Here is a 27,542-nt window from a genome sequence, read left to right as displayed (position 1 = left end):
CCATCCTTTCCGGCGCGTGTGGAGCCGTTCCTGGCGTCCGGTGTGCAGGCGAACTCATGGATCCCGGCGGCCGGTGGCGGCACCTACCCAGTGGGCCCAGCCTAAAGCACTTGACCGACCCCTCTTACGGGATCCCGCGGGAGCAGCAAAAGCCAGAGTTGCAGGAGCTGACGCGGGCGCATGTCGAGTCCTTCAACTACGCTGTGCGCGAGGGGCTCAGCCACGCGGTGCAGGTGAGCGCGGCGTCCTCAGGCGAACCCAGGCTCCCCTCAGCTCTGGGTTCGCCTGCGCCCCTAGCCCCTGTTCCAGGCGGGCGGAGGAGAGGGGCCCGGCGAGGGTAGGCGTGGGGGGCTTGGGGGGCGTTGGAGGAGGGCCGGGGGAGAGGTGATTGAGGCTCGGGGCCTGGGAGGGGGAGATCCAGGAGGCGGGGGGAATGGGGCACAGGCCGCGGGCAGGGGTCCCAGAGAGAGGGCTGGGAGGTCACAGTATAATTTCAAATAGTTGTAACTCCTTGACCGTGCTAGGCTCAGCGCGGGTCTGTGTTGAGGAAGGTATCAGTGAGGCATAAAAAAAGAGGTTCCGTAGGGACCATTTGGTCCACAGGAAGTGATTGGTACCATCATTACGTAGCATTTCCTCCACATTAAAGTGATTGGTCTAGAGGGTGATGGTACCAGAGTTCAGGTGAAGATGGTGGGGGGAGGGTCTCATTAGTAAGCATCCCCATGTCTCCAGGCACTGGGCTCTAAGGGTGAGGGAGAGGCAGGCCTGTAAGAGACAGTTCTTGCTTGGCATCATTTTTTGGGTGAGGAGGTGGGGCTGTGAAGGCAGTCGGTGCCGGTACACTGGAGCACTGCTCTGACAAGGGGCGGCCGCATGGTACTCCGGGAGCACAGAGGAGGTCCAGCTAGTCCAGGTGTGTGAGAAAGGGCAGGATTACACGCATTGAAGAGGAAAGGGCGTTCCCTCCAGGGGAAGTGAAGGAGCACAGCTCAAGGGGACTCTACCCTGTGCTTTTGTTGGGTGGGGCTTGCACTGGGGGAGGGGTGGAGAGAATGTGGAGAGCCGTGCCAGTCTCTGATGCTTGAACTCTATTCCGCAAATAATATGGAGCCATTGAGGCTTCTTCGAAGTTTAATTATTCCTTGACCTCTTTGCAGAAGACAAGATAATTTTGTCTGATGGGAAATAATAATTTCTGTCATGCCTGGACTCATTGTATCGTGTCTATGAGAAAAATTATACGTCTACTTAAAAGTTAACTGGCCCTGGGGTTTATGAAAACAATAAAAAAGAGCCCAGTGTTGAGATGATCAAGGAAGGTTTGACCTAAAATGATGGAGCACGTTACACAAGAGATTTTTGTGGATAATATGTGGACCAGCAGTTCTCAAACTTTTTGGTCCCAGGACCCCTTTCCACTCTTAAAATTCTTGAGCGATTCCCGAAGAGCTTTTGTTTACTCTATTAGAAACTGAAATTGAGAAATCTTAAAAATACGAATTCATTGTAAAATAGACCAATTTTATATTAACTCTCTTTATAAAAAATATTTTCTAAAGCAGAAATGAAATTAGTAGATGAATGATACTTTTGTGTATCTTTTTAATGTTTGGCTTATTAGAAGACATCTGGATTCTCAACTCTGCTTGTATAGTCAGTCTCTTTTGATATGTTGTTTTGGTTGAAATACATGAAGAAAATCTGACCCAGATAATGACGCTGCAATTTAGTTTTTGAAAATGTTCCATAAAGCACAATAAGGTAAATGACTAATGTTTACAAAACCAAGGGGAAAATAGCCTTCATCAGATCTTGTTTTGCCCAGTTTCTTTGGAGTAGATTCCTCCAACTGTGAGTGCAAGTTGATATGTCTGTCACATTTGTGAATTGCCTACTTGCTAAAGTTTATTTGTAACCCCCAAATCAGTACTCACCAACATCTGCAGGGACAAAAAATTTGAGTTGCCCATTGCACAGCCATCCCAGCTCAGCTCCAATAAGGTGACACTCTTGCCTTCTTGTTTCAAAATAAACACTAAATACTAAAAATGAGATAGTAAGAGAGATACACTCATTTTTTTCCAGCAGATTCAAAGTGTTCCTTTCAAAGTTTCTTCCGTTTTTCACATTCATATGTTTTTCTTGTTGGTGTTGCAGATCCCGGGTGCTGCAGCTAAGAGCCGGTGCAGCATGCATGCATGCATGCATGCATAAATAAATTTAAAAAAAGAAAGAAAGAAAGAAACCCACATAAAGCAAGGTTATGTATTGATCAGTTGATGAAATGCTGTGATCAGAGACTGGCAGGAACCTAACTTTGTATTTCCCCTGAGAACAGAGGTTCAGAATTCACTGATTCAGCGCTTGTGGTCACTTTATGGACCATAACTATCTTGAATAATGAGAATTGGCTGTGTTGAGATATAGATAGTGCAGCAAATGGCTGGAGAAAGTGAATCTTCTAATCTCCTTTTGTAAACTAATGCTCTATCCTGAAATAGGAAATATGTTCAATTTTTATTTTAGAATAAAATACTGAATTCTAAAATACCAGCTTTAGATAAAATTTTAAAGTTTAGAAAAGGTCAGTTGAACTCACGTGAGGTGGAAGAACCTCCCTCGTATTCTTAGCTCCATTTTTTTTTTAACATCTTTATTGGAGTATAATTGCTTCTTGGCTCCGTTTTTGGCATTCTTGCTATTTTAGCATAAGGCCAGGAGGTTGTTCAGAGTTGATACGTAGGAGAACTCAGTGATTCCCCTTCCTCGGTTCAGCAGCGCTTCCCCCAGGGAGTGGTACAAAGAAGCAACTGCTGTGGAAGGGGAAGAACCGCCATGACCACCACCAACCCCTTGCATGGCTCTGGCTTCAGTATGAGGCCACCGTGGAATGAAATGTACAAAGATCAGCCTAAAGAATGGCATTATTAGAGTGTCTGTTGCTAAATCAGTAGGGTGTGTCCATATCCTTGCTCTGTTAGCAGGAGTCCCATTTGTCTTGCTATGCATGCAGAGGGTACAAGGTAAGAATGGGAGGGGTGGGGGAGAAATTAGGAGTTTGAGATTAACATATATACACTACTATATATAAAATAGGTAAACATCAAGGACCTCCTGTATAGCACAGGGAACTAACTATACTCGATATCTTATAATAAACTATAATGGAAAAGAATCTGAAAAAGAATAGATGTGTGTGTGTGTGTGTGTTTTATATATAAGAATAGAGAAGTCAAGCACTTGGTTCAGAGAACAGCTTTGTTCTGTACACAGCTGTATCCCTAGAACCCACTACAGAATCGGACATGTAGTAGACAGTCAAAAAACATCTTGTTAATGCATTACAGTTTTAGGTACTTAAGATATGAGTAGACTGGATGTCGCTTTAGCTGTTGTTCAGATGTGTCACATTAGCATTATAGCCATCCATGCTTATAGAACACATGGGCTTTGAAAGAGTCTTAGAGAAAACATACCTTGGAAGTGCAAGCAGTTAACAGTGTGAATTGTATTCCAGGCCATCCCTCCCTTTGAGTTTGCTTTCCGAGAGGAGCGGATCTCCCTCACTATCGTGGATGCTGTCCTCAGTCCACCCACAGTTCCAAAAGGGAGCATCTGTAAAGAGCTCAATGTGTATCCAGCAGAATGCCGGGGCCGAAGGAGCACCTACCGGGGAAAGCTGACAGTGAGTACAAGAGACGGTGTATGACTTGCACACTGTACGTTTTTGAGAATAAGCCTGGTGCCTAAAACAGTTTATACCAGAATTCTCCTTTCTTAGTGCTGTCATCCAAGAGATCCCATCTTTTAAATCTAAAGCATAAAAATCATTTAGTTGATGGTCTTCTGCCTTAATCTTTTCAGATACTCATTCTTGTAGATCTGGATATTTCCTTTTTTACTAAATAATTTTTTTTCTCTCTTATTTTCATTTAGGCCGATATCAGCTGGGCAGTGAATGGAATCTCAAAAGGAGTCATTAAACAGTTTCTTGGCTATGTTCCCATCATGGTGAAATCCAAGCTTTGCAACTTATACAACCTTCCTCCAAAAGCCCTCATCCAGCACCACGAGGAAGCAGAGGTACCTACAGGGGTCCCATGCAGTAAAAGGCCAGGTGACAGTAGAGAGCGCCTGAGCTGGGAGAGGGAGGACAGGAAGCTTGTCGGGAGTGCGGGAGGGGTGTCCGGATTTCTTTCTCTGCTTCAGTCTCTGGATAGGTAACGTGGGGCATTGATGTTTTGTCTGCACACTGCATAGGCCTCATAATGAGTCTCAGATGAGACAATGTATGAAAAAAAACCACTCCCGTTAGAGAATATTATTATTATGGGGAAAGAATTGGTAGGCTTTTCCTACCAACTGATACATATTTGGATATGTATTTGGTTTTTTTAAAGCTGTCTGAACCCACATATCTGTCTCAAATGTCTGCTTTACCCACAGTCAGATTTTGTGGACGTATTAAATGCTTCATATACCTTCCACTCAAGCCCTGTTAGGTGGCTTTGCAGTATTAAGTTGAAGTCATCAAGACATGCAGACTCTGCTTACAACAGGGGGCTGTGTTGTGTGGTGGGAAGAGGGTTTTGGTGGCAGATCTGGGTTTGACACCCAGCTGTTGCGCTTACCAGTCCCGCACCTTTGGGAAATTTAATCTCCCTGAGCCTCAGTTTTCTCTTCTGAAAATGGGCACGTAGCTCTCTCTCATTATTATGGGATTAAGTGTTATGCTGACATGGAGCACTCAGCGTGATATGCGTGCTTCATAGTAGCTCCTTATTAATTACAGAAATGTTCTATTAACTTACTAAATATTAAAAATATTTTCCTATTTAGCTAATCCAAATTTCTGGTTTCCAGAGCTTCCGTACAGTCAAAAGATTTTTAACTTACTCAAGAAACCATACTTGTCTGGAAGCTAAACGATAACTGTTTTCATCTTTACACTTCTCTTTGGAGTAACTTGTTTTTGTTTTTTAACATCGTTTGAAGACTGCAGTCATTTTCGGGACAGAAAGGCAGGTTAGGTCCAGATCTGGTAGAAGAAAGTGCTATGATTTTCTTCCATAGTTTTCTCCCAAGTCTCTACAGCCTTTTTAATGTGCTTAAGAAGACTTAATAAAGTCTGCAGTTTCCGAGGGATCCACAGTTCCTCTTGCCCGAGCGCACCTCTTTTGCACATCTGTTTAGGAATGAGGGTGGTGATTGCAGTTGGTCAGTTTCATGTTTACGGGTAGTTATATATCTTTGTTTAACAAATTTTAATTCGTCTCTTTGGCAGGAAATGGGAGGCTATTTTATAATCAATGGCATCGAAAAAGTTATCCGAATGTTGATTATGCCTCGCAGAAATTTCCCCATCGCAATGGTAAGACCAAAATGGAAGAGCAGAGGGCCTGGCTATACTCAGTATGGTAAGTAGTAGTGATTTTTTGGAATGTTCTTTTAGAAAAATTTAAGCTATTTTATTGGGTGGGCCAAAAGGTTCGTTCGATTTTCCCCGTAAGACGGCTCTAGTAGCACTTAGTTGTCTTTAACTTCATTCGAAACAATTTTGTTAGATTGTATGTGTCAGCTGTCATGTCAGCCTGCATCTAAAAAAAGGCTTATCGGGCTTCCCTGGTGGCGCAGTGGTTGAGAGTCCGCCTGCCGATGCAGGGGACGCAGGTTCATGCCCCGGTCCGGGAAGATCCCACATGCTGCGGAGCGGCTGGGCCATGGCTGCTGAGCCTGCGCGTCTGGAGCCCGTGCTCCGCAACGGGAGAGGCCACAACAGTGAGAGGCCCGCGTACAGCAAAAAAAATAAATAAAAAATAAAAATAAAAAAAGACTTATCAAAATTAGTGAATTTTTGTGTAGCCATTTTAACATTGAAGATGGAAGAAAAAAAGCAACATTTTTCAGCATATTATGTTTTATTATTTCAAGAAAGGTAAAACGCAACTGAAATGCAAAAAAGTTTTTGTGCAGTGTGTGGAGAAGGTGCCATGATTGATCGAACATGTCAAAAGTGGTTTGCAAAGTTTCGTGCTGGAGATTTCTCTGGACGATGCTCCACGGTCGGGTAGACCAGTTGAAGTTGATAGCGATCAAATCGAGACATTAATTGAGAAAAATCAATGTTATAGGACTTCCCTGGTGGCTCAGTGGTTAAGAATCCACCTGCCAACGTATGGGACACGGGTTTGAGCCCTGGTCCAGGAAGATCCCACATGCCGCGGAGCAACTAAGCCCATGCGCCACAACTCCTGAGCCTGCGCTCTGGACCCTGCGAGCCACAACTACGGAGCCCGCGAGCCACGACTACCGAGCCCACATGCCACAGCTACTGAAGCCCATGCGCCTAGAGCCCATGCTCTGCAACAAGAGAAGCCACCGTAATAAGAAGCCTGCGCACCACAGTGAAGAGTAGCCCCCGCTCACCGCAACTAGAGAAAGCCTGCGCACAGCAACGAAGACCCAAGGCAGCCAAAAATTAATAAATAAATAAATTTTTAAAAATCAACATTATACCATGCGGGAGATAGCTGACATACTCAAAATATCCAAATCAACCGTTGAAAATCATTTGCTTCAGCTTGGTCATGTGAATCGGTCTGATGTTTGGGTTCCACGTAAGTTAAGCGAAGAAAACTTTCTTGACCTTATTTCCGCATGCGATTCTCTACTGAAATGTAATGAAAACGTTCCGTTTTCAAAACAAATTGTGATGGGCGATGAAAAGTGGATGCTGTACAATAATGTGGAACAGAAGAGATCATGGGGCAAGTGAAATCAACCACCACCAACCACACCAAAGGCCGGTCTTCATCCAAAAAAGGTGATGTTGTGTATATGGTGGGCTTGGAAGGGAGTCCTCTGTTATGAGCTCCTTCCGGAAAACCAAACGATTGATTCCAACAAGTACTGCTGCCAATCAGACCAACTGAAAGTGGCACTGGACAAAAAGCGTCTGGAATTAGTCAACAGAAAACACATAGTCTTCCATCAGGATAATGCAAGACCACATGTTTCTTTGATGACCACGCAAAACTGTTATATCTTGGCTGGGAAGTTCTGATTCACCCCCTGTATTCACCAGAAATTGCTCCTTCGGATTGCCATTTACTTTGGCCTTTACAAAATTCTCTCTCTTTTTTTTTTAATAAATTTATTTTATTTATTTATTTTTGGCTGCATTGGGTCTTCGTTGCTGCATGCGGGCTTTCTCTAGTTGTGGCGAGCGGGGGCTACACTTCGTTGCAGCGCATGGGCTTCTCATTGCAGTGGCTTCTCTTGTTGCGGAGCACGGGCTCTAGGCACGCAGCCTTCAGTAGTTGTAGCACGTGGGCTCGGTAGTTGTGGCTCGCGGGCTCCAGAGCGTAGGCTCAGTAGTTGTGGCGCAGGGGCTTAGTTGCTCCGTGGCATGTGGGATCTTCCTGCACCAGGGCTCAAACCCGTGTTCCCTGCGTTGGCAGGTGGATTCTTAACCACTGCGCCACCAGGGAGGCCCCAAAATTCTCTTAATGGAAAAAATTTCAATTCTCTGGAAGATTGCAAAAGGCACCTGGAACAGTTCTTTGCTCAAAAGATAAGTTTTGGGAAGATGGAATTATGAAGTTGCCTGAAAAATGGCAGAAGGTAGTGGAGCAAAAGGGTGAATATATTGTTCAATAAAGTTCTTGGTGAAAATGAAAAATATGTCTTTTATTTTTACTTAAAAACTGAAGCACGTCTTGGTCCACCCGATATTGAAAAGTAGATGCATCCAAGCAGAGTCTTTGATATTTTTCTCCCATATATGTATAATTTTTTGTTTTTCTGTTAAGCATTTCTGTGTTATAATTTCATAGTGGGAAACCTTTCTACTGTGTTCAGTTTTTTTTCAAACTGAATGAACACATGTATTTATGTTACTGCTTACGGTGCTGAAGGACGGCTGACTTGGCCAGGTGTAGGTACAGGCCTTGGAACTCTTCTGGTTCAGGGTATGTGGCACTCCCCTCGGTCTCTGGCTGACAGTGACCTGGCCTCTGTTTGATCACTCTCCGTGACAGTGCCTGGCTTCACAAGATAGCATTTTGCATTCATGAGCCTTATAGTTAAACAATTTATTCTTATAATTGAGCTAAAAATCAGTCTCTAATTGTAGCCATGCATACTATACTTAATGGTAGTATTGCTGAGTTTCTGACTATTTGCTCTCTTTGTTTAAATAGGAGTTTCAATGCACTGTGTGAGGGAAGAACATTCCGCCGTCAATATGAACCTTCACTACTTGGAAAATGGCACGGTTATGTTGAACTTTATTTACCGGAAAGAACTGTTTTTCTTTCCTTTGGGATTTGCACTTAAGGTGTGACTTACTGAATATACTTCTTTCGTTAGGGAGTGAGTCATTGGAAGTGGTGTCCTGTGCAGGATGGATAGGTTGTCCTCGTCAGAGTTCATGCTGTGCTGGCATCTACTACTGCTTCATAATAAGTTACCTCAAGAAATTTCCTGGTTGTCCAATGGATAGGACTCCTTGCTTTCATTGCCAAGGGCCTGGGTTCGATCATTGGCCGGGGAACTAAGATCCTGCAAGCCACATGGCGCGGCCAACAAAAAAAAATAGTTAACTTAAAAGGCAGTGGCTAAAACATCGCTAAACATTTCTCTCACAGTTTCTGTGGTCAGGAGTTTGGAAGTGTCTCCAGATTTGGGCAGTTCTGGCCAGGGTCTCCGGAGGTTGCCGTGAGATGTCAGCGGGGGCTGCTGTTGTTTAGAAGGCTTGCCCGGGGCTGGAAGATCCCCTTCCGAGGCGGTTCCCTCATGGCTGGCAAGTCACTGTGGGCTGCTGGCAGGAGGTCTCAGTTCCTCTCCATGTGGGCCTTTCCACAGGCTGCTTTGAGGCAGCTGTCTTCCCCAGAGAGTTAGCAAGAGAACAAGGCAGGAGCTGGAGTGCCCTTTACGACCCTGCCTTGAGAGTCATGCTTCAACTTTTCCACCATATTCCATCGGTCGGTCACACTGGCCAGCCCTGGCTCAATGTGGAGGAGACCAAGGTTGTGGATACCAGGAGGTGAGGATCATTGGACCATCTTGGTGTCTATCATACAAGCATTGCCCTGATTTTGAAGAGCTCACTTAGATTCAGCGATGGTGGAGAGCTAATTTTTCTCGGGTATTAAAAAAAAAAAAGAACAGAATGGTTACTAAATGATTAAGATGGTTTAGTTATTAGCAATTTTTATAAAGAACCTTTTTTTCTTTTCTAGGCACTTGTCAGCTTTTCCGATTATCAGATTTTTCAGGAGGTCATCAGAGGAAAGGAAGATGACTCTTTCTTTAGGAACTCTGTTTCTCAGATGTTAAGGATCGTAATGGAAGAGGGATGTTCCACACAAAAACAGGTCCTTAGCTATCTGGGTGAACGCTTCAGGGTAAAACTCAATCTTCCTGACTGGTACCCAAATGAACACGCTGCAGAGTTTCTCTTCAAGTATGTGTGCTTTTGTTTATTGGGGGTGGAGGGTGTCCATGCTTCCTTGTATTGATGTAGCTGGGGCTGAGTCATCTGGGAATCAAAATGGCCCTGGGGGTAGGGTTCTGGCTTAGCAAAGTAGGGCCTAGCTTTGTTTCTGCAGTCATCCTCGCCTTTCTTTTTTCTGGTAGCTTCATACCTTCTGTTGTACTTTAAAACTTTTGAAATAACTTCAGACTTCCAGAATTGCTGCAAAAATAGTACACTGGACACTCTCGTTCACTAGTTCTTAACATTTTTACCACTTTGCTTTGTTGCTCTCTCTGCATATCATCAACGTTTTTCTTTCTGCATCATTGAAAGTTGCGGGCATCACGTCCCTTTATTTCCCTAAGGCTAGGACTTTGTCTTCTGTAACCACTGTGTAATTATTAAAGGAGCCCTGCTCTAGACCAGCGCTGTCTGATCTGTATCCACGAGCCACATGCTGAGCATTTGAATGGCCAGTACAGCTGAGAAGCTGAATTCAGTAGGACATCGAGTAGTATCAGCAGCTGAATCGTTTTTAAGCTTTTTCTTTCTCTTTTGGCAGCCAGTGCATCTGTATCCACCTGAAATCCAATACTGAAAAGTTTTACGTGCTTTGTCTCATGACCCGGAAGCTCTTTGCTTTAGCCAAAGGAGAGTGCATGGAGGAGAATCCTGACAGTTTAGTGAATCAAGAGGTCCTGACCCCCGGGCAGCTCTTCCTCATGTTTCTGAAGGTAAATGCAGGCTGCTTCACCCCAGAGCAGTCGTACCTCTTGTGGGATGATGTGGCCATTTCCAGCAGTATTGTTTCCTGCATGTTTAAAATTTTTAGTTTGGGCATTTTATGTAGTCTTTTTTTTTTTTTTCCTACTTTTTGTTTGTTTGATTGTTTAGCAGTAAGGGACTTACAGATCTTAGCTTGGCCAGGTTCAGAAATTTCTTTAATGTTTTTATAGAAGCTAAATAAAGACAATATCAAATCTTGGTCATAACATTAATGATAAAGTGTAAATGGCCTATATACACACATACAGTCAGCCCCCATTATTCACAGAGTCTGTACTTGTGAATTCACCTACTCGCTAATATTTATTTGGAACACCAACAGTATCAGCACCCTCATGATCATTTGCAGACATGCACAGAGTGCTAAAGAATTGGAGTTTCCTGATGTTCATGGTCCCAGCTGAGGTCTGATGAGCTGTAAACAAGGGACTCTACTGCCATGTTTTTCACAGTTATGTGCTTTCTGTTGGTGATTTTGCTGTTTAAAGTGACCCCCCAGGCTCAGCGCTGAAGTACCGTCTAGTGTTCCTAAGCGTGAGAAGGCTGCGACGTTCCTTCTGGAGAAAACACTTGGATTAGACAGGCTTTGTTCAGGCATGAGTTACGGTGCTGTTTGCTCTGAGCTCAGTGGTCACGAATCAACAGAATAAACTAAGGTGTCTCTCAACAAACACAAAAAACGAGGTCCTGTATTGATGAGTTGACGAAAATGTTGTCAACGACCAGAGCCTCCCTGAAGTCTAGCCCTGCATTTCGCCTAGGGGCAGAGCTTCTGTGCTCGCCGGTGCAGTGTTCACAGAGACAGGATCGCAGAGACGTGATCACTGTACACGATGAGGACTCTGTGTGTGTTGGCAGAGAATGTTGGCATGACACAGAAAGAATTCTATAAGCAAGTTGACTTGGTAGCATTTTATATTCTGAATATCATCCCTAAAAAAGATTGAATCTAAGAGATCGCAGGACAGCGGCAGGGAAGGTGGAGAGGACCGAAGTAAAAAGCTCCAAGTCCCCAATCTGGTCCGTCATTAACTTCTTACTTGAAGGTAATAACTTTTGTTTCTGTCTGCGCTGTCCATAAAGTTAGATTGAAAAATTTTGGTAGCCTAGAATTTCCCTGATACACATTCAAATCAGGCAGAAGTTTCAGTCACCTTGAAAGACTCCTTAAACTGAAGCATGTGGGTTCGTTGCGAGCCGGCCATGTTAGAAGTATCTTCAGTTGCACGACATTACCAAGGTGACCTGTTTCAGCAACAGAGGAAAGGAAACTTGGGACTTTTTCAGAGAATCCATTGCTTAAAAGTGTCTGATTTCCTTACCTTTGCCTCCGTGATACTCAAGCTTTTAAACCTCTGAACTCGGGACATGAAAGCAATCCTCAGAAGGTACACGACAGTCACCTGATGTGAATGACAGGCTTGTATAACCATCTCAGCGAGCGTTGCCACGGAGACTGAGGTCCCTGTGATTGGGTCCGAGGCTGCTTAACAGGGTTGGGGAGTGAGGGACGCTGAAGCAATTCCCCTCTGAACTGTGAGCACAGATGGGGAGATGCTGTTCCTGCTTCTCAGCGCTGCCTCGCTCTTCGTAGGCTTGTCCGCCCATCTCTTCACATTAGCCCTTTTACCAGAGAGGCTGGTGAGCCTCATGGGAAGGCTTCCTGCCTGGAGGGCTCTCGCTTGCTTCTGCACGTACTGAGTGTGCAGACCGCACAGACGGGTCCACAATCGCTCACCTGCAATTCCAGATCCAGAAAGTATGAGAACCAAAAGAAAAATGGGAGTTGGCAGCAAGACCTGATCCTAACCAACAGGAGGCTGTTTATAACTTTCATTTGCTACACTTAGTATGACAGTTTGTGTGTCAGGGTAGAAATGTGTTTGATTATGAGCCAGTGCCTCAGTCTCCATCATGGGTGTTAGGTAATAAAAGGTCTGTCACCTTTCTGAAGCCTAAACAGTTCTTAATACTGAAATGCATTTGGCCCACGGGTTTTCAGAGGTCCTGTACTGCAGTGCTTCCTGAGGAAAAGTTTGTTGTGAGGCTCAAGTAAACATGCAGAGCGCCAGCTTGTTGTACGTGCCCAGCAAATGCTAGGTGACCTCGAAGAGACCACGGGCAGGCCTCTGACCCAGGAGGAGAGTTTAGCTCACTCCTTCCGCCTCCCCGTCTCCAGTTCCAGAGCATTGTACCCACATCTCTGTTCCTCATCTCTGACTTCTTTCCTCTTTTCTCTTTTGTTTTCTCTTCCTCTTCCATTATGTTTCAGCTTTTATATGAGAAGAACGTGTCGGTCTTTCCTACTGGCTTGTCAGGGGTCCTGTGTGTCGGGTGTCATTTGGGGACTTCGGGCTCTTCTTAGTTGTTTTGTTCTTGGGACAGCGGGCTGCTGCTTTGTCTCAGGGCTTTGTTGTTGTTGCCTGTTTCTGGGGTTGAAGGTCTTTTGATTGTTTGATAAGAGCATTTGAATTAAAAACTTTTCTAAGGCCCAAGCAAACCAGTTTTGGTTCTTTTCCATTACTGTGGATAATCTCGACTGGGATCGGTTTTGTTCCACCCCAAGGGACCTCTGACAGTGTCTGGAGGCATTTTTATGGTTAAGGGCCAACATCCCACAGCTCACAGAACAGCCCCTCGTCACAAAGAACTATCCAGCCAGATGTCCACAGTGCCGAGGCGAAACTCAGCACTGCAGAAGTCTGTATCTCCTGTCTCAAGAAATGCCTGAGCTGTAACAGTACTTTGAAAAGCTGTTCTTTCAGGTTTATAGTTTAGAAGTTTTCCTTGTCAAATGTATGAATTAGTGGGCTTTTGTTATGGATGTGCAGGTTATGTAAGAGTAAATATCCAACTTGTGGTCATTAAAATACCTAAAAATTTAAATTTTTTCTTATTTCAGGAAAAATTGGAAGCTTGGTTAGCATCTATTAAAATAGCTATAGACAAGAAGGCTCAGAAGACCAATGTGTCCTTAAACACTGAAAATTTGATGAAGATTTTAAATCTGGGAACAGACCTTACAAAACCATTTGAATATCTTCTTGCTACTGGGAATCTACGTTCTAAAACAGGTGAAATTAAATAGAGAGGCTCCATTTAGTTATGATTTTCAAATTATTTGTGTAATGTAGGTTTATATATTGCTGAGAGATTCTTTTCAAAAGTGAACTTCTTACTCAAAGACAGATTTCACATTGTAAATTCTGACAGGTGTATATTGGGCTGTAGACAGCCTGTCTGTATAGTTGAAATCTAATTTTAATGATCAAATGCATTTCCTGTGCCTCTTTCTAGAAAACTAAAGAAAGCTTAGATCTCTGAGGAAAGGTTAACTAGATGGGTTGTCTGGGAGTGTTCTTAGACATGCGCATCCCTAAACCAGTTGTATTAGAATGACTGGAAAACTTTAAAAAGTGGTTATTGAGGGCCCGGAAATCTTTTTTTTTTTTTTTTTTAAACAGATGATACTGGTGCAGATTCCTTAAGGGCTAACAAATGCTTGTGTGTTATCCAGCCCTCTTGGATGAATCCCATTTAATTACTTGCTATTTTATTACTCATTTAATGTTTTCCCACAAAGGAGATAGTGTAGAGGAGATGGAGAAACAGTCGAGGCTAAAACAATTTGTGAAATCTGGGGATTTTTACTATGTTTTTTAAGCTCTTCCCCTCACCAGAGCTGAGTAAACTTTGTGATAACCCACTCTGATCTCTAGTGTACTCTGAGGTTTTATCTTATCAGAGCCTCCAGTAAAAGGCTTTTTTTTTTTTTTTCCTTAAGTTTAGCCCATTTTCAATGACATTTGTTTTATTAAGGTCTTGGCTTCCTGCAAGATTCCGGACTTTGTGTTGTGGCTGACAAGCTGAACTTCATACGCTATCTCTCCCATTTCCGCTGTGTGCACAGAGGGGCAGATTTTGCCAAGATGCGGACCACCACAGTACGCAGGCTGCTGCCAGAGTCCTGGGGTTTCCTTTGCCCCGTGCACACCCCCGACGGGGAGCCCTGTGGTCTCATGAACCACTTAACTGCCATATGTGAGGTCGTCACACAGTTTGTGTATACAGCATCTATTCCAGCTTTGCTCTGCAACTTGGGTAGGTGGTGTACAGCAGTCTTGTCTTGTTTGCTTGTGTGGGTTTTAACAGGTGCAAAGCTATTAAGTTGTGCTTCTTTGGGGGTTGAGCAGAGAATTCTTGTAAGGTGGATAACCTGTGACATTTTGTAAAGCACTTGCTGTCTTCAGAAGGTGTTGATGGCTCATGGCAGAGTGTTCTTTATTTAGTTAGAGTCGATTCTTGGTATTGGCAGTACTTCTGTAAAGTCACCCCTGGCACTGAATTAGCAGATACTGAGCTGTTGTTCCTGGGGAAACAAAAGATTAGGTTCCTCTGAGCCTCTTGTCACAGCGTTTTCATCAGCTGGTACATAGTCTTGCTTTATGTGTGTTTCTGTTTAAAGACGCCTTATTTAATGTATATTGTTGATTCATTAATATTGAGCTCTCAGCCAACAGCACTGTAACGATAAGCTTATCTAACACGTTTTTCCATAAGGCTCAGCACGGCCTTGTGCTTAGGAACCAGCACTTTCACACTGTGCTTGAAGGCCATTATAAACAGCAGAATCACCAGCAAAAGCACAAAGATGCAAAAAACATGGCACTGAACAGAGTACGGAAAGGACGCTTGTTTACAGCATGAGCTGAAACAGACAGCGCGTCACCTGGTTTGACCTCAGCTGGGAACACGTGTATCGGCGATTCAAAATTTTCACTGCATGTCCTCAAATGATCAAAACGCCACTAGTATTGATATTGGGGTTACGAATAAATTTTAGCAAGTAGGCAAACTTGTGATATGTGAACAGTGAGGATCGAATGTAATTAGATTTTTGGGAAAAAGTTAATATGTTTACATGGCTCAGAAATCAAAATACAAAAGGTGTACAGGGAAAAGCCTCCCTTAAACCCCTGTCCCCCCGCTACTCTCCTCACTGGCAATTAGAGACAGTAGATTTGGGGGGTCCTTGCTGAAATGATTTAGATATTTACTCAGGCAATACAAAAACATTCCGGTTTAGAGACAAGATGACTAGACAGCTAAAATGATGAAGCATTGTTGAACCTGGAGAGAAAGTTAAATGTTGGGAAAAGCATCCTGATGTGATCATTCCGTTTCCTCGCTTCACCAGGCGTCACTCCAGTTGATGGAGCTCCACATCGGCCGTACAGCGAGTGCTACCCTGTCCTGCTGGACGGTGTCATGGTTGGCTGGGTGGATAAGGAGCTCGTTCCTGGCATTGTCGATTCTCTCCGACATTTTAAGGTGATCTTGAGTCTCTGTGAATTGTTCTGTGCTTCCGTCTTAGGTTTTCAGTCATTTTCTAGTTGTTGAGGTAGCCCCAGGGCATTCTCGAGTGTCAAGGGGTCTGGAGGTCAGAAGCTAATTACAAAAGTGCCCATACATTCTCTCTGGTGGCAGCGTCTTGCCTTGTACTGACGTCATCAGTTTGGGTCAGTGACAGGTATTTGACCTGTACTTTTTTTTTGGTGGTTCCACTGAGGCCCTAGTCTACTAATCTAACACATTTTTAACTTTTTTTTTTCTTGGTAAATACTAGTGGCATATAGGGGACCTTGAAATATGGACTTTATATTTCAAGTAATATTGAAACTATATAAGTCATAACTTGTTGCATTCTGGGTCTTGAGATACCTTGAAATACATTTTTTTAAAAGTCAAGTAGAGGGCTTCCCTGGTGGCGCAGTGGTTGAGAGTCTGCCTGCCAATGCAGGGGACACGGGTTCGTGCCCCGGTCTGGGAAGATCCCACATGCCATGGAGTGGCTGGGCCCGTGGGCCATGGCTGCTGAGCCTGCGCGTCCAGAGCCTGTGCTCCACAACGGGAGAGGCCACAACAGTGAGAGGCCCGCGTACCGCAAAAAAAAAAAAAAAGCCAAGTAGAATGACATTCTTTGAATAAACTAATCTTTAAAATTTCCTCCTAATAAGAGTCTTTGTTGCTTAGCTAATGGCCATTAGTTTGGCAGTAGGACGAATTTGTAGTATACGCTCTGTCCTGTTTAGTTGGTTTTGCCCCATGCGCTTTAGCATTTGTATGCTTTTTCTAAATACTGTGTACATCTCAGTTCTGAACGTTTGAGAGCAGTGTACAGATGTGTCCCCTTTTCCATGAAGATTTTCCTGTATATTTTCTAAGAACAAGGATTTTCTCTTCATTGACCACAGTGCACTTACCAGAATTAGGGAAGGTCAGCTTGGTGGAATCCACAGCTGATACTCAGATTATTCCATTATGTCTTGAATAACGTCCTTTATAGCTAGTTTTTTTCTTCCTTGTCTGGGACCAAGTCCAGAATCATGTGTTACATGTAGTTGGCCTGTTTCTTCTCCTTTAATCTGGAACAGTTCCTCAGCCTTTAATGTCTGACTCTTTTTTTTTTTTTTTTTTCAAGAGTACAGGCCAGTTTTGTAGACACTGTTGTTTTATGTAGCTTTCTTATGATGAGATTCAGGATATCTTTTCAGGAGGCACTTGATGTTGGCTGGTCTTCTGGCTGGTGACATTAACTTTGATCACTTTAAGATTCTCTTCTTTAGATTAAGTCTGCTGTACTATTACTAATTTTTTCTGTAATAAGTAATATGTAGAGAGAGATTTGGAAGCTCTGTGAAAGCCCTTTTCCTCATCAAATTTTCACCCACTAGTTGATGAATTCTTTGCAAATTTATTACCATTCCATTGATGATTCTTTGCTGAGTTACTTATTAGTGTAATGGTTGCCACATGGTTGTTTTCTAATGCCATCATTTGTTCTATGTTTACTAGTTGCTATTATGTAAGGTAGAGTTTTCCTGTTCCCATTTATTTATGTGTTCATTTATTAGCATGGATTTATAGATGCTTATTTTATTTCATGAGTGTTCTCTTACGATCATTTATTTTGATGCTCAAATTGTATCAGATTTGGCCAGTGGGAACTACTCTGGACTGGTCCCTGGGTGGTTTTGTAAATATATAGAACAAAATTTATCATTTTAAGTTTTCAAGTGTACAGTTCAGTGACATTAAGTACGTTCGTATTGTTGTGCAACCATCACCATTATCCATCTTCCAAACGTTTTCATCATCCCAGACTGAACCTCTGTACCCATTCAAGAGGAACTCCCCATTCCCTCTTTCCCCAGTTTCTGGTAACCACTATTCTACTTTGTTCATGAATTTAACTTTGCTAGGTACCTCGTGTAAGTGGTACATAATAAACCATACAATATTTGTCCTTTTGTGTCTGGCTTATCTCACTTAGCATAATGTGTTCACAGTTCATCTGTTTTGTAACATGTGTTGGAATTTCATTCCTTTTTATGGCTGAATAATAGTCCTGTGTCTGTGTGTACACACACACAGTTCTTTTGGGTGTATACCTAGAAGTGGAATTGCTGAATCATATGGTAATTCTATGTTTAATTTTTTGGCATCCATGGAGAAAAAATTGTGAGATTTTCCCCTTGGATGCATTAAGTGTATTATATTAATTCATTCCCTAACAGTGATCATTCTCTAATAATAATGATGAGTAATGAGTCTTACATTCCTGGAATAAATCCCACTTGGTCATTATTTTAATACTTAATAGATACTAATACTTATCTTAAAGACTAATATTTTACTTAAGATTTTTTATAATCAACATTTACAAATTTCTGCTTTATAAAAAGAATTAGAAAGTTTTCCTTAGTTTTCAGTGCTCCGAAACAGTCTGTGCAGCATCGGGTCATCTGGTCTTAGGTCTTGTAGAATTCACCTGTGAAATCATCCGGCTCCAGTGCTTTCTTTGGGGATAGCTCCTTGATACCTGTATTTCTGATATAGAAGTTGGTCTTTAATGTTTTCACTTCTGCCGCCGCCTGTTACGGTAACCTGAATTTTATTCATTTCATCTTGGTTTCAGAGAGATATGCGAAGCGACCCATGGACTTAAAATTTTGTTCCGATGTTTTTTTTCCCCCTTTGCCATTTTTTACTCAATATATTCATCCCCCCCTTTTGATTAGATCAAGCAGTGGGTCCTGTTACTTTAAGAACTGAGACTTGTTTGATTTATTAATTTCAACGTTTTTCTGTACTCTGCCTCATTGATTCCAGGTTTTACTTTCCGTTTGATTTCTTGTACTTTGTTTGTTTTGTTGTTTTAGCTTTTGAGCTAAGAATTCATTCATTTATTTTCATTCTTTCATTTTATTGATAATTTAACTGTGAATCGCCATAAGTTCTGCTATACTGGTTTTGTTATTTTTTCACATTTCTGTCATTTTAGTTTGTATATCTCCTTTCACCCAGGAGTTCATAGAAGGTTTTTTTGCTTGTTTTTTAAGTCCCAGGTGCAAGGACCTTTTCACTGAATACATTTTAAAATAACACCAGTAATCTGTATATTATTTATTTATTTACAGTTTTAGTATTTATTTATTTGGCTGCGCCAGTTCTTAGTCGAGGCACACGGGATCTTCGTTGTGGCATGCAGGATCTTTTAGTTGCGGCATGTGACCTCTTACTTGTGTCATGTGGGATCTAGTTCCCTGACCAGGGATCGAACCTGAGCCCTCTGCAGTGGGAGCGCAGAGTCTTAGACACTGGACCACCAGGGAAGTCCCCAGTAATCTATGTTTTAGACATCAGAGGATAGAATTTCATTTAGTATGTCTACACACACATTCTTGGTTTACCTTTTCCCCAGTCTCAGTTGTACGCAGTTTGCCTGATACTGGGACTGAGCCCCCAAGAAAGTAGGGCTTTTGTCAACTCTGGATATGGGGCGAACGGCCATCTGTGTGGGGTTGAGACTGGCAGGGCACTAGGTTTGTTACCTGCAAAACTGATTTAATTCTAAAGATGTTGCTTTTCACATTTGATCTGCTTCTCCACTATACCCACCTCCTGGGTGGCAGGGGAGATAGATGTAAAATACTTCATTTATTCTTAATTGAACTCTTTTTTTTTTTTTTTTTTTTAATTGAGAACAGGTTTTGAGAGAAAAAAGAATTCCTCCCTGGATGGAGGTGGTCCTGATCCCCATGACAGGAAAACCAAGTCTGTATCCAGGATTGTACCTTTTTACCACTCCTTGTAGACTGGTGCGGCCTGTGCAGAACTTGGAATTGGGCAAAGAAGAACTAATTGGAACTATGGAACAGGTACATAGACTATTTGTGATTGTATAGTATGCAACTTTCAGAGACTTAGTAACTATTTCTTTTTTAAAAGTGTTGCTGTTATCATTACAGTTGGGGCATTTGACAGAAAGTCAAAGCTTATTTTCTGCCTCTTCTGTGACCAGCATGCAGCAGTTTTCACGCTCATCAAGCTTGAGAGAGGGCTGGCAGTCACATTACTTGCCTTTGCCATCCCGCTCAACTCCCCACGTTCCTTGGCAGCCACCTCTGCCTCGGGTGGTGAGACTGAAACATTCCGTTAGAACCGTGCTCAATCTTTGCCTACATTTCTGCAGTTGCAGAACTCTGGGCTTTGTGGTACTTTAAAAAAAAATGTTCCTCCTTCCTCTCTCCCTTCACAGTTGGACCAGGGTAGATTTAGAATGAAGTGTGTAAGGCATGTGGTATTTCTAACTGTGGATCCCTTCAGTGTTCACGATACTGGGTGGGAAGTTTTTCTTTCAAGTCTGTGAGAACTAAACTCTGAGAGATAGAGCTAATCCGTGTCAGCAGTCACAGTTGTTTCGTGCCTGGAACTTCCTCGTCCTTCCTCTTTTCCAGATCTTCATGAACGTTGCCATCTTTGAGGATGAGGTTGTGCCTGGCGTCACCACCCACCAGGAGCTCTTCCCTCACAGCCTGTTGAGTGTGATCGCCAACTTCATCCCCTTCTCTGATCACAACCAGAGTCCGAGAAACATGTACCAGTGCCAGATGGGTAAGGTGGAGGGGAAGGTGGTGGTAGGCACAGAAGAAGAGGGCTTGTATTTTTTTTTTTAATTAATTAATTTATTTTTTATTTTTGGCTGTGTTGGGTCTTCGTTGCTGCGAGCGGGCTTTCTCTAGTTGGGGTGAGCGGGGGCTACTCTTTGTTGAGGTGCGTGGGCTTCTCATTGCGGTGGTTTCTCTTGTGGAGCACACACCCTAGGCGCTCAGGCTTCAGTAGTTGTGGCCCGCGGGCTCAGTAGTTGTGGCTCACAGGCTTAGCTGCTCCATGGCATGTGGGATCTTCCTGGACCAGGGCTCAAACCCATGTCCCCTGCGTTGGCAGGTGGATTCTTAACCACTGCGCCACCAGGGAAGTCCCTTAAATCTGTTTTAAAAAATTAGATCTGTATGGTTTTCTGCCATTATTTCTAAAAATATTGCTTCTGCCTCGTTCTCTCATCTCCTGAGACTTCAGTTATGCATCATATATGTTATGCCTTTTAGTATTGTCCCATAAGCCACTGGATTTTTGTTCTTTCTTCAATCATTTTTTCTTCAGATTGGATCATTTTTATTGATCTATCATATTCACTGTCATCTAGTGCATTTTTATTTCAGAAACTTAATTTTTTAGCTTAGAGCTTCCATTTGTTTCATTTTTATAGTTTCTGTTTTATCTGAGAGTCTTATCTTCATTCATTGTGAACATATTTTCCATTACATGAGCAGAGTTATAACAGGTATTTTTAAATCATTGTCTGCCAGTTCCAACATTTGGGTCATCTCAAGATCAGTCTCCATTGATTGCATATTTCTTGAGTCTTGGGCATGTTTTCCTGTTTCTTTGTATGTCTAATAATATTGGATTGGATTGTGGACAGAAAATATGTTGTAAAGACTAGATTCTCTTCTGTTCCTCAGAAGAGGGCTGGTTTTTAGATTACTGGAAGCTAGCTGAACAGCTGTTGAAGTGCACTTTTTACCTTAGGGAGGCTGCCCACATCTGTCCACCGCACACAGTGCTGGACAGAGTCCACCAAAGATGTGGACTCAGTTTATATGCAGAATGTAAGCCTCTCCCTTTATGGTTCTCTCCTTTCTGAAATTTCCCCCCTTACATTTCCAATTACTGTCATGCTCTGAACTCTATTCCTTGATTCTTCAAGCCAATAAGACTGTGGGTTTCTGAGCTTTAGCCACTACACTGACTGAGCCATCAGGCAAAAAATTAAAAACAAGAAACAAGACATTAAAAACCGAAAAAACTGGAAATTCACTCTGAAGTTCCTTTTGTCCAAATGTTAATCCCTCTCTAATTTCTATTTTTTATTACATTTCAGTGCTTTCAGGTAGTGTGTAGTTGATTTTCTTTTCTGGATTTTATACTTACATGTTGGGCTTGATATTGTAGGAGTATCTCTCTATACTGGAAACTGGAAGTCTCCCTTTTTAAAAAAAATTCCCCCCCAGGCGGTGGCTAGGGGTGGTGGTGGGGAAGGAAAAAAAAAAAAATTCCCGTGTATATATTTATTTATTTTAGTTTTTAAAATCGTTTTGAGTTGATTCTCTGTACTGTAAGGTAGTAGTACAAAGAAGCGTCTTACCTGCCCCCCGTACCTATCTCACTGTGCATAATTTACAAATACCAACCTCTACTGTGTCTGTGTGTGTGTCTGTGTGTCTGTCTGTGTGTGTGTAAGAAAGTAATCTAATTAGATAGTAGTTACTGTCATCCATCTCTTCCCCCAGGAGTAGTAATATCCTGTAGTTTGTATATATCCTTTACATCCCCTTTTTATGCTTTTATTACATTACACGTGTGTCCATAAACTAGGTCTAGAATTGTTTGGGATGTGTGGCGAATGTACATGAATGCATCCTATTAAATGTCATTCTGTACTTTTTCTCATTCAGCATTGTTTTCATGGGTCACGTTGATACACATTTGTCTACTTCATTTTCACCCCAAGTATTAGTCTGTAGTAAACATAAACAGCATGATTATTTATTCATTCCCCTATGATGAATATTTAGTTTCCAATTTTATATGTCACCTTTATAATCAAGGAGGAAAAAACCAAATACTAATTTTTTTCCCTTTGTAGGTAAGCAGACTATGGGCTTTCCACTCCTCACTTTTCAAGACCGGTCAGATAATAAACTGTATCGTCTTCAGACTCCACAGAGCCCTTTAGTGAGACCATACATGTATGATTATTATGACATGGATAACTATCCAATTGGGACAAATGCCATTGTTGCTGTTATTTCTTACACTGGCTATGATATGGAAGATGCCATGGTAAGTTTTACCAAGAGATGTAGTTCCATCCTTTTTCATTTTTAACTTTTTTGTTTACCATCAGGTCACTGAAGGAGTATTTCTTGTGTGCCCAAGTGCCTAGTATTTGGTGCGTGACTGTTCTGTTAAATAGTTAACTCCTGGTCTAAGTTAAAATGACAAGCCTTGGGCTTCCCTGGTGGCGCAGTGGTTGAGGGTCCGCCTGCCGATGCAGGGGACACGGGTTCGTGCCCCGGTCCGGGAAGATCCCACATGCCGCGGAGCAGCTGGGCCCGTGAGCCGTGGCCGCTGAGTCTGCGTGTCCGGAGCCTGTGCTCCGCAACGGGAGAGGCCACAACAGTGAGAGGCCTGCGTACCACATTAAAAAAAAAAAAAAAAAGTGACAAGTCTTGAGGGATATCACTAAATATTCATATGCATATAGCCTGCCTATTTGAGTGCATAGTATGAGTAGATGTCGAATGAATGTAAAGTAGTCTTGGAAATATCTACCTTTATATGTGCCTGGATTTTAATAGTTAGCATAGGTGATTTAGGAAATGTGGATAGTTTTAAAATCAAATGCCTAAACCAGTTGTAATTCTAACCGGGTTGATTTTGAAAATTCTTCTCATTTGGTCTCGGTCTCTTAATGATTCTTTGACTGCACAGATTGTGAATAAGGCCTCTTGGGAACGAGGCTTTGCCCATGGAAGTGTCTACAAGTCCGAATACATAGATCTGTCTGAAAAAATCAAACAAGGAGATGATAGTCTGGTGTTCGGAGTCAAACCTGGTGACCCACGGATTCTGCAGACGTTGGATGACGACGGATTGCCACATATTGGAGCACAACTGCAGTACGGAGAGCCGTATTACAGCTACCTAAACCTCAACACCGGGGAAAGCTTTGTGATGTACTATAAGTAAGTTCGCATAACCAGTGCTGTTTTTTAAAGGCTGTTTCTGAGTGAAGTTGCTGGAGGTCAATGCAAGTTATTCAACAGGAGAATCTTTGGAGAAAATGTAAGTGGTGGCTTAGTTATTAACTGAATGGACGTTTCTTAAAGGAGACAGCTCTGGGGTCTGTCGTACTGCCTCTGTTCTTCTACTTGTCAGTCTACTGCAGTTGATCAGTTATCTGTGATTTGTTTTAAAACTATATTATTCAAACTTGAGCATCTCTCTCGGACATGTTGTTAGTAATGTTTCCTAGCTAAAATGTTGATTTCATTATACCTCTTAATAAAAATAAAATTTTAGCTAAGCTTATTTTACAACTGTAAAATTGGTTTCAGTAGGTCTTCAGCTGCCTTTCTTGCTAGTATTCTTTCAGATGAACACAGTTCTATAGTGAACAGAATCAGTAGCCCCATTCATAAATACTTTTAGGGATACCAGCTCTATGTGTATTGGAGAATAGAGGTGAGAATAAGTTTTGCAGATATCCTTTATGAAGCACTAAATATATCAGTAAAACTTGGTATCTCTGTACATTTTGACATTTTGTCTGGTTTATTTTTTCCTAGGAGTAAAGAAAATTGTATTGTGGATAACATCAAAGTGTGCAGTAATGACACTGGAAATGGCAAATTCAAGTGTGTTTGCATCACGATAAGAGTCCCTCGGAACCCCACTATTGGGGATAAATTTGCCAGTCGTCACGGGCAGAAGGGCATCTTGAGCAGACTGTGGCCAGTTGAGGACATGCCATTCACCGAGAGCGGGATGGTCCCGGACATTCTGTTCAACCCTCACGGTTTTCCATCCCGCATGACCATCGGGATGTTGATTGAGAGTATGGCAGGGAAGTCTGCAGCTTTACACGGTCTCTGCCATGATGCCACGCCCTTCATCTTCTCAGAGGAGAACTCGGCCCTGGAATACTTTGGTGAGATGTTGAAGGCTGCTGGCTACAACTACTATGGCACTGAGAGGTTGTATAGTGGCATCAGTGGGCTAGAGCTGGATGCAGACATCTTCATAGGTGTGGTTTATTACCAACGCTTACGCCACATGGTCTCAGACAAATTCCAAGTTAGGACAACAGGAGCCAGAGACAAAGTCACTAACCAGCCTATCGGGGGAAGAAATGTCCAGGGTGGAATCCGTTTTGGGGAGATGGAGCGGGATGCTCTTTTAGCTCATGGTACATCTTTCCTCCTTCACGACCGGCTCTTCAACTGCTCGGATCGGTCTGTAGCCCACGTGTGTGTGAAATGTGGTAGTCTGCTCTCCCCGCTGTTGGAGAAGCCACCCCCATCGTGGTCCACCATGCGCAACAGGAAGTACAACTGTGCTCTGTGTAATCGCAGTGACACCATCGACACTGTTTCTGTGCCTTACGTCTTTCGGTATTTTGTAGCTGAACTGGCAGCTATGAACATCAAAGTGAAACTGGATATCGTTTAACTTGACGCTGGCCTTTTGGGTCAAGATTGCTATCAGATTAAAACAAAATGTTAACTGTAGTTCATTGGAGCTGTTAATAGTTACTCTGGAGTTTTTCAAGGTTAAGAGTTCTCAACCAAGACCTGGCAACTAAGAATGCAGAGTTCCTGAGTTGCTCTGGTATAATAACTACTGAAGATGATTTTCAGTCTATTTGTTGCTCTTTAAAAATGAAACACTGAGGGCTTCCCTGGTGGTGCAGTGGTTGAGAGTCCGCCTGCCGATACAGGGGACACGGGTTCGTGCCCCGGTCCGGGAAGATCCCACATGCTGCGGAGCGGCTGGGCCCGTGAGCCATGGCCGCTGAGCCTGCGTGTCCGGAGCCTGTGTTCCGCAACGGGAGAGGCCCGCGTACCGCAAAAAAAAAAAAGATACACTGATAAATAGAAGGATATTCTGGGAAAAGTCTTTCCAGCCCCAGGTTCTTCATATCCTGCTTTCCGCAGGCAGAGCCTGTCAAGCATTTATTTGTCCATGTAGAGCAGAACAGTCCAATATACATCAACAATGTGAGCCATCTAGATGTAATTTTGTATTTTCTAAGTAAAAACAAAGGTAGAAAAATTTTAACAGCTTTTTTGAAGTGTAATGGTTATACCAAAAACTGCACCTATTTAATGTATATAATTTGGTGCGTTTGAACATATGCATACACTTGTGAATGATAACCACAACCCTGGTAATAAATGTCACCTCCAAAAGCTTCCTTGTGCTCCTGTGGGTTGTTGTTTTTGTTTTGTTTCTTGGTGTTTTTATGGTAAGAACACTGAACTTGATATCTACCCTATGGACTATGGACAGAACACAGATGAATATATCGCCCCATAAAAACAGTTGTTCAAAAGATTGATATGTGTCTCTAGAAACTGGGTCTTGGTATAACAAAAAATGATGTATTTATTGAAGGAAAGAGCGATAAAACTGAATGGTGTGTATAACGTGTCTATGAGTGAATGGCTGCTAAAACACATAGAAAAATACAACTTAAGACTGAATTCTATATGTGACTAGAACAAAAATATCCAAAAAGAGCTATACTCAACACGGAATGATATGAAGTATATCTATGAATGGACAGTTTGTATAAAACAAAATTATCTACTCAAAGGAAATACCTGAACATAAGAAGGAATGGTATTTTTTAGAATAAACTATTGTAGAATGGGAAAAACTATACACACAATTATATGCCGTGTATCTCTATGAATGGAATGTTGGCAGAACAGTAATATATTAACATAAGACATTTCCATATACATAATTGAATTATACTTTTATATCTCCCTGAATGAAGAGTTTATGAATCTAAATGAATGTAACTACTGAAAGGAAGGATTTATACACAAAAGAGAATGAAGCAAAATATGTCTATACATGGAATGTTGGTAGAAAACAGAAACAAAAGAAGGTGTCTACAGAAAGGAAACACCTATATACAATGCATATTGTGGGTCCCTGGAATAAAATGTGGTTAGAATGGAAAGGACTATACCTACTCAAAGAAAAGTAGTGTACACAACACTGAATGGTAAGTTACTTATCTCTGAGTTGAATGTTGGTGTAACAACGAGTGTATCTAATGAGAACGAGTGATGTGTTTTTATCTATAAATGAAGTGTTTGTGAACACAAATGATGGATCTGGAGTATGAGAATATAAGCACTTGTACCTATTAAAAGGAAGGATTTAGAAATGAGCCTGAAAGAAAGGTTTTCCCCTGTGAATGGATTGCTGGCAGAACAAACGGGTGTCTGCTGAAACAAACTGCCATATGCAGCACTGATGATGATTTGTATCTCTGAGTGGAGTGTTGGTGAACCCAAATGAATGTATTTACTCAAGTAAGAATGGTATATACAAGATCTGTGTGTGTGTGAAATTCATATGTGTAAATATATATAGGTATATAATCTCAATAAATGAAGAATAGAACAAGCAAAAAATCTACTTAAAGGAAAAATATACTCAAAAGATTGAATTAATATGTTATGCCACTCCATGAAAAGCAGAGAAAAATATCTTCAATGGGAAGATAGAGCTAAATGTAAAACTGAACAAGTTACTTATAACCATGAATGAAGTGTTGCATAATTGAAAAATTTATTATGAGTACCTTTTTTTTTTTTTTTTTTTTGTGGTACACGGGCCTCTCACTGTTGTGGCTCTCCCGTTGCGGAGCACAGGCTCCGGACGCGTGGGCTCCGCGGCCATGGCTCACGGGCCCAGCCTCTCTGCAGCATGTGGGATCTTCCCGGGCCGGGGAACGAACCCGTGTCCCCTGCATCGGCAGGCGGACTCTCAACCACTGCCCCACCAGGGAAGCCCTATTATGAGTACCCTAAATGAAAGAAGTAAATACACAATTGAATGACAGATTTTGGTTTCTGGCAGTACCCATCCCTGGGTCCTGCTAGAAGTCTGACCTCCAGGCCCAGCCCACTTGGAGACAAAGACAAATCTATGGGGTAGATTCACAGCACTCAATCCCTCTGGCAGTCAAGAGCTTTCTTTTATCTACGTTCCTAATGAGAAACCACTTGCGACTCCTTCCCATCTGTCTTGTGGTAAAAGAGGCCACATCACAGGACTGCTGTGA

General features: G+C 42.4%; 1 protein-coding gene across 1 annotated transcript; it reads left to right on the top strand.

Annotated features, from left to right (window-relative positions):
* POLR1B (RNA polymerase I subunit B) lies at nucleotides 1–26,967 on the top strand. Its single transcript, XM_081255054.1, has 15 exons — nucleotides 1–233; nucleotides 3,521–3,688; nucleotides 3,940–4,086; nucleotides 5,288–5,420; nucleotides 8,205–8,341; nucleotides 9,246–9,469; nucleotides 10,044–10,215; nucleotides 13,170–13,341; nucleotides 14,087–14,368; nucleotides 15,465–15,598; nucleotides 19,318–19,488; nucleotides 20,068–20,229; nucleotides 22,325–22,516; nucleotides 23,168–23,421; nucleotides 24,025–26,967. Exons 1-15 carry the CDS (start codon nucleotides 57–59, stop codon nucleotides 24,905–24,907), a joined length of 3,408 nt encoding a protein of 1,135 aa, XP_081111180.1. The 5' UTR covers nucleotides 1–56; the 3' UTR covers nucleotides 24,908–26,967.
* Nucleotides 26,968–27,542: the final 575 nt, after the last annotated feature.

Source organism: Mesoplodon bidens, assembly GCF_964165515.1.
Source record: "Mesoplodon bidens genome assembly, chromosome: 14".
Classification (NCBI taxonomy): domain Eukaryota; kingdom Metazoa; phylum Chordata; class Mammalia; order Artiodactyla; family Ziphiidae; genus Mesoplodon; species Mesoplodon bidens.
This window is presented reverse-complemented; position numbering and strand designations above follow the sequence as displayed.